Raw genomic sequence first — 7579 nt, 5'->3', positions numbered from 1 at the left:
AGGACTATATAATAGGGGGAAAACAGATCAAAGACGGGACCATGCTCCTTCAACAATTACCACAAAACTCCTCGGATTGTGCCGAGGACAAACTTTCTTAAATAATTTCTGTTCATCTATGTACTATTGTTATGACCATCACATTGACTGTTGTCCATATGCTAAGGCCTAGTTCTTAAACCCATTCTCTACAAATTCATTGTATTGGGCTAGTTGGGTCTGAGTTCACTCGTCCAGCAGAAGAAGTGCTCAAATCCAGTCCCTACAGCTATTATTGAATAAATCTAGATGAGTGAAAAGACAAAGTCAAACAGAACAGACAATTAGCTTCTAGTTATTAAAAAAAGTATTAATTTTGTGACATTGTAGGTCATGTCCTAATTGATATACTTTATTAAGAGATTGGCATCAGGTGTGTGAAATGTGAAATTTTTGGCATTTGGCACACCAAACCCCAAAATTTTTGCTTCATGAGGTGTTTCAAGTTGTAAATTTTTCCAACATGCTAAAGTGTTGTTCTATTAATAGAAATAGAACGACACTGTAGCAAAATCTCAAAAGTTTCATTATTTTTCTTATTCATCCTGGTGGGCCTAGACGGATGTAGTAAAGTTTTTTAATATTATTTTAATATTCGTATATATTATTTTAATGTATAGAATTGAAAAATAAAAAATGTAATATACGGTGAATTATAAAATAGTCTATTAAAATAACAAAATAGCCTTTTTAATGTGTTAAAATGACATATTTTTAGAATATCTGATGTTGATACTCTAATAGAAACCAACAACACTGCTAAGTCTGTTATTTATGCCAACATCAAATGTTAATTGTGTCGTTGGCTATTAACTTGCATCTAAAGAAATTAAACAAAATATTGTAAAACATGCAAATGTCAACAAGTGCCATAATCATTTTTTTTTTTTTATATAGAAACAAATGTCATAATAATCAATATTGATTCACCAGCAAAACATTTATATCGCTTTACCTATTTTTCTTTATAGGTATATAATGGGAGAGAGAGAGAGTTGATGATTGAACTACAAACATCAAACACTATGACGGATGTGGTTACTACCAACTAGATGAAACTACAAATGTGATCACTTTATAATTATAAAATGGGTCATTTTAATGGATGCGCTTAAGGCAATTGTTAAGAAACCATAATAGAAAATTTTGACACCACTTTTATAAAAAATATAAAAAACTGTCAAAGACATATATTGTTTTAGCATTCTCCCAATAAAATATTTTAAAAAACTGTCATAAACTCTCTCTCTCTCTCTCTCTCTCTCTCTGCATAAAACAATGAGTGAAAATTCTTTTTGAATGATGCGGTGGACTCACTATTTATAGACACTTGCACTATTTTCAAAAAAGGTGCAACGGAAACAAATACACTTTTTTTTAATAAAAAACAATCACAACAAACAAGGATTTAACCTACCGGACACTAGGGCCCAACCCACGCAAACCTTCACCCACATGTATATAAATTCATAAAATGTTCAATTTATTTCCTATACAGTACTTAAGAATTTCACCACATTAAACCATGTTGAAATTGGTAATTTAGGATTTAATTTTTCATTAATTCCTTAATGGTTTTGGGCAAGTGATCATATGAAGTTAATCTTCTCACATAGAAGAATATGTTCCAACTTGGACCCACCTTAACGAACGTGTGAATCCCACTTTAAATTTGGCTAAAATATAGCTATTCAAACACTCATAGACAATCATTTTTCTAACAACATTGAATCTATAATGTCATTTATTCCTATATAATTTTGTTTGTGTTGATACCCATTTTCGTGACACATTTTCTTGAGCCCGATTCAACCAAGCCCAATTTCCTTATGGGCCTAAGCCCATGCGACTTATTGGGAAAAATTGAGGAAGTGTGGTTTTGAGGGTATGGGTCGGTTCCTTTCGGAGAACCTTTTGCATGAGCCTAACACATACGTGCTACCAAGTGGCTAAGGGACACTGGTAGCACCTTAGGCTTATAGAGAAGGTCTTGTACCTGAAATTTCCACCCCAAAAATCTTTTTTGCTCTAGGTGATTATGGCCCAACTTTTCTGCTATACGATTTTTTGCCTAAAACACATAGCTAACCCTAAATGCCTAGCCTGGTCTATTGCAACAAGTAAATGCAATCTCCAAGGACCTGTCATGTGTAGGAAACATTAGCCCATGACTTTTGGCTACTTTATTTCCCAAATTATGCAAAAAGCAAGGCATCCCTCTTACCCAATTAAATCAAATTTGATCATAACTTCTTTGATTCATAACTTAGGGTTCAAAGTCTCTTCTATTGACCAAAAATAGTCACTTAGAGTACCCCAAGTTCAATACAAAAAGCCCTAATCAGATTCAAAATGAACTAACCACATTCTACCCACATACTTGAAACTTAAGACCAAAAACCCATTCAACCAGTCTGCAATCTCACAATTCCAAAGTTTGGGGGTGGAAATATGGGCACAGAAGAACCTTCCCTCTCTTCCTCACAAACTCTCTCAATTTCCTCTTCTCGATGACTGTGGGTCGAAGTTTCAGACCTGTTGAACCACATTTTCCCCATAGAGCTAAAACTTGAAAGTAAAAACCCACTAAACCAGGAAACATTCTCACAATTCTGAACCTTAGGGGTGGAAATATGAGTACAGGGGAACTCCCCTCTCTTTCTCACAACCTCTCTCAATTTCCTCTTCTCAGTGACTGTGGGTCGAAATTTTAGACCTGTTATGTTTTTATACTTTTTCTGCACTTTTGTTATTAGCATTTTGATTCTCTCTTGTCAAAGCACCATTAGTCGTTTGTTCATTATACATTTGGAATTTTGGGCTTGATTCTCCACAATAAACATTTCTAAGGAATCCCAATTGGAGATTTGTGCTAATATCACTTTTTTGGCCCTTGTCGGAAAAACGTCCCCAACAGTTTGAAAAAACAAAATATTATTGTTTTTTCATTCTCAATTCATCTTGATATTTTGAATAGATGAAGAGTATAATTTTTACTAACTTCGCAACTCAAATCCCTTCCCTCCTAAATCCCCAAGTACTTTGTGCATGAGGAAGTGTTAATTAAGCTACAAGACCCCTTGGCGATTATCTTATTATTTGATACTAAGTGTCTCTATACTTCTTCTCAAAAAGTGTCTTTATACTTTAAATATACTCTAATTTTTGCCAAATGTCATTCCAATTATACTTTAATAGTATGTCAATTATGTTTACACACGCAAATTAATGTATCATAATTTAGGAAATATAAAAAGACTTAATTTAAATTTATTATACTTCTATGTAATTCTATGAAGGTGTATAATCTATTATTTATTATTAAGTAAAAATGCTACATATAATTTTATGTTTAAAAAAAAAAAATATTTATATCATTCTCAATGCATTACTTAAATTTATATATACATATTTGAAATTTTTGTTTATGATTTGATTCTTCCGATGAATCCTCTCTCTAAAAAGTATTGCATATTAATAAAATAAATTTAGAATGCAAAACAAATAATTTCTTAATGGTTGAGCATTGTTTTAGCATGCGACAATGTTGTCCTATAATATTTTTTTAAATGCATGTTATTCTATAATCTTATTTCCTCCAATATGTTTGAAAGATGCGATGTTAACAAAAAGCAATGAAACCTGCTAACTGTCTTAGATAATTGAATAAATCTTTTTTTAGAATCACATAAAATAATTTTTTATTTATATTATTATAAAACTCAAACAGCCAAAATTAGTTGTTAACACAAAACAAATAGCCCAACGAGTTTAACAACTTGGGCCCCAGAAAATCCTTGATCCAAAACCATAACTTTGTCCAATGCAATTAGAAATCCAGGGTATAGATTGATGGGTCCCATATCAAATTCCACGTGTAATATGTAACAGTGTCCTGTTTTTACAGTGCGTCCAATAGATAAGAACCACTCCTTGTCTTTCTGCAAAGCACTCGCAGACTTTCTTGGTATTTTCGGCGATAACTGATCAACCTTCTTATACCGGAATTGGATTTTGAATTTGGAGAATTTGAAATCTGCGCTTGATTTTTAGGGTTTTTAATTTTGATCAATCTTTTTGTGTATTTGGTAATTGGAGGTGTGAATTTTTAGGGTTTTGGGAGGGGAAAAAAAAAGGGTTTTGAATCTTTTGATCAATGGAAGGGGAAGTACAGCTAGAGGTAACGAGTGCAGAGAACCCTAGTCCTAGTGATGCTGATCCTCTTCTAGAGAAACATGCCGATTCATCATCACCAGGGAGCTCGAGCTCGATTGAGATCAGGAATGAAGATATCGAGACCGGTTCAAATTCGTGCTGTCGCATTTGCCTCGAGAGCGATGCGGAGCCAGGTCAATTTTTCTTTGCTTATCGCTTCGATTTCCTTTTCTTTGAATTTGATTATAATTCATGCTTTATTAGAATCATGTACAATCTTTATTTATCTGAGCAAGTAGGATTTTATTAAAGAATCAAGAATTGCAGTACAGAACAACAAACAAAAACAGAGCACTAATACTCTGCAAAGTGCCTTATTCAAAAAAAAAAAAAAAATTTTTTTTTTTGGAGAGGCTGATTCCTGGACTCGAACCCTGGACATTTTGCATAGGATGGAATGTACTTATTAATGAAAGAAGGCCCGATGTATTACCTTATTCAGTGCAGATTTTTTTGGAATTTCCATTACCTGTGATCTGAGCCTTAACTTCTGATTTTATAGACAGCAAAATAGTGATTCTATCTTCTGCACTTAACTGGCCACTATGAATACACATATTTCTTTGGGACCATTCATGGTTAGCAGTAGCTCCCCAAGAAGTCTTAGACAGAGCTGCCCTTAAATGCTTTCCTGTGTATTGCTTGTAGACCCAATTCAACAATCACTTCCCAACTTGACTCTGCCCTGGTAGAGGTTGAAGATGTTGGCTGGATAAGAACATATTGGAAGAATTGCACTCAGCTTTATGGCTTGTGTTGTGAGTAACTAATCAATAAATAGAAAAGGGGGTGGGGGTGAGCCGAATTGGAGTTCACTTTTACTAGAAACAGAATTAGAAAAGACCCACTTCCTTCTAGTTTTCAATCGGTTTGGCATCCCTTATTTTTAATTCTAGATGGAAGTTGAGAGTATAAAAGTAGTTTTTTTTTTTTTTTTTTTTTGCTTGGTATGTCCTAGATTAATATTCTTGGCACACTTTTTATGTTGAAGTTATTCATATGGGTATGAGATGTATATACTTGTAGCTTTGGCATACATCTGCTTCCCTTGGTCTAATGGCTATTGTTCAACTTTGCAGAGGATGAATTAATATCTCCATGCATGTGCAAAGGTACCCAGCAGTTTGTGCATCGTTCGTGTCTTGATCATTGGCGTTCAGTTAAGGTAAACACTACTCTTTTATTTATTTATTTCAGTAGTGGTTCTTTTAATAAACGGTCTTATAGTGATTTCCCCCCTTTTTACAGGAAGGATTTGCTTTCTCACATTGTACCACTTGTAAAGCTCAATATCACCTTCGTGTTGCATTGTTTGAGGACAACTCTTGGCGAAAACTAAAATTCAGGATTTTTGTGGCAAGGGATGTTTTTCTTGTATTCTTGGCTGTACAAACTGTGAGTGATCTTATCTTTCTTACTATTTATTGAATAGACTCTCAGAGATGCCTTTCATTTATCAATTGAGCTTTTCATCTGTAAGTCCTCTGTACCATATTATTAGTATTGTTTAGAAAATTCAGCTTTTTAAGATGCATTTTCTTTCTAATAAAAAAGTTATAGCTTTCGAAAACCTCCATTTTTAATTTGAACTTAAATAAAAAGGTGCATTGTCTTTTCAAGTTAAGTAAAAGGTATGTTGGGAAAATTATTGACATTAAGATCATTGATTTTTTGAAGAGTACCATAGTTTGGGACATTCCAAAATGGAATAGAGGACCAATAATATGAGACTGAGGAAATAGTATAATCGTGTTTGATAGGATTTGCGTGAATCCTGGTCTCCTAGTTAGGCCAGGGGTTTGGGGGCTGGAACCTGCAAGGCCTTCAAGCCAAATACAACTATTGGGGGAATTTTTGGTTTTTGGGTATACTTTAAATTTTCTATGCCCTTTATTCAGTGTGCTATTCACCTTTCAAAGAACCTAGTGTTTCATGATAGAATGAAGCATATACAAAGAGATACCACTTTATAGAACTCTTCTGGATTATGGAGTGTTTTCACATGAGAAGATCCATGGGTGTCAATCGAAAAAACATGTTAACCAAGGCAGTCACCATTGAGAAGCTGAGGCTATGCTCAACTTCAATTGACTTTTGAACTTGAGTGCAAAGGAGTGAGTTGCTACAACATTCATTATGTTGAGAAGACATGGAGTTCGAAATTTTGATGGGAGATTTATGGGATGTGAATGAAGGTTAATTGACTATGTTGGTTATGCTGGGGGGTTGGAACTAAGGAGCAGGCAGGCTCCTGAGCAAAATTGGTGTTCATACAATTTATATATATGCTTAATATTTCATTACAGATGAAACATGTTAAGTGTGTATATATGTGACATCACATATTCACGTTACAGTTAGAATCAATAATACTTTTACATTTTTTATACTGTAAAAATATAATGAAACTAAGAGCTGTAAGGATTTTCTTTTGCCAATATCAGTGGAAATGGAAATTCGAATGCCTATATCGATTGGTTGTTTATGCGTAATATGGATCATAATGCATATCGGTGACATTTAGGTGATATTTCCTTACACTGGCAGGTATCTTATATTTTATTGAAAGAACAATTCATTTCTCTCAAGTTTTTCCTCACTTGTTCGGTTATGTCTACTATTTTAATTTGCTTTGTTTAGCACGGACATCTAGTCTCAACAAATTTAAGTCCTAAATAGATTCCTTAGCTTTCACCAAGTTCTCCTTTAAGGTTTTAATTTAAACTTAATACGCTTTTGAGAAATGGAATTGGGCTTCAATTTGCGTTTATTGTTAGGCTTAGGCACAAAGCATTCTTACTGAGAACTCTCAAAAATCTCCTCTTATAAGATGTACCTTTCTTCAGGTAATTGCTGCAATGGGTGGCTTTGCATACCTAATGGATAAAGATGGGGCCTTCAGGAACTCATTCAGTGATAGTTGGGATCGGATTCTGTCAAAACATCCTATACCTTTTTATTATTGTATAGGTAAATATAATCGCTTCCTGCAGTTATTTATATGTTTATTTAATTTACCTTGTAGGATTGAAAATGCTAATTGTAGTTTTCATACTAATGGATATGGTTATTTGTAAAGCCAAACATGAATTTAATGTGTCATGTCCGTCTCTAATGGAATTTGTCTTATTTTTTGCAATGGAGTTTCAACCATCAACTTGCTTTGATATTCTCTGTTGCTTTTAATTCTTATCCTGGATATCATTGCTAGAAAATGTTGGTGTAAGTTGTGTGCTTAAAGGCATTTATACCCACTGTTGATTGATCTTTGCACTACCTGTACCATAATGTATTTTGGCTGCCCCCTCTTTTACATGTGAATAAG

General features: G+C 33.8%; 1 protein-coding gene across 2 annotated transcripts; it reads left to right on the top strand.

Annotated features, from left to right (window-relative positions):
- The first annotated feature begins 3966 nt into the window (after positions 1-3966).
- LOC112036360 (uncharacterized) lies at positions 3967-7346 on the top strand. Of its 2 annotated transcripts, XR_010627023.1 has the most exons (5): positions 3967-4388; positions 5334-5419; positions 5503-5649; positions 6699-6801; positions 7101-7192. XR_010627023.1 is itself a non-coding variant. In XM_065768533.1 (4 exons), exons 1-4 carry the CDS (start codon positions 4196-4198, stop codon positions 7329-7331), a joined length of 657 nt encoding a protein of 218 aa, XP_065624605.1. In that variant the 5' UTR covers positions 3967-4195; the 3' UTR covers positions 7332-7346. The 2 variants fall into 2 exon arrangements, 1 of the variants encoding a protein (XP_065624605.1); XM_065768533.1 differs by lacking the exon at positions 6699-6801 and having other exon boundaries at positions 7101-7346.
- The last annotated feature ends 233 nt before the right edge of the window (positions 7347-7579 follow it).

Source organism: Quercus suber, unplaced genomic scaffold (assembly GCF_002906115.3).
Source record: "Quercus suber isolate HL8 unplaced genomic scaffold, Cork oak 2.0 scaffold_955, whole genome shotgun sequence".
In the NCBI taxonomy this organism is placed as follows: domain Eukaryota; kingdom Viridiplantae; phylum Streptophyta; class Magnoliopsida; order Fagales; family Fagaceae; genus Quercus; species Quercus suber.
The sequence above is the reverse complement of the archived record's forward strand: the minus strand, read 5'-3'. Positions and strand labels throughout refer to the sequence as shown.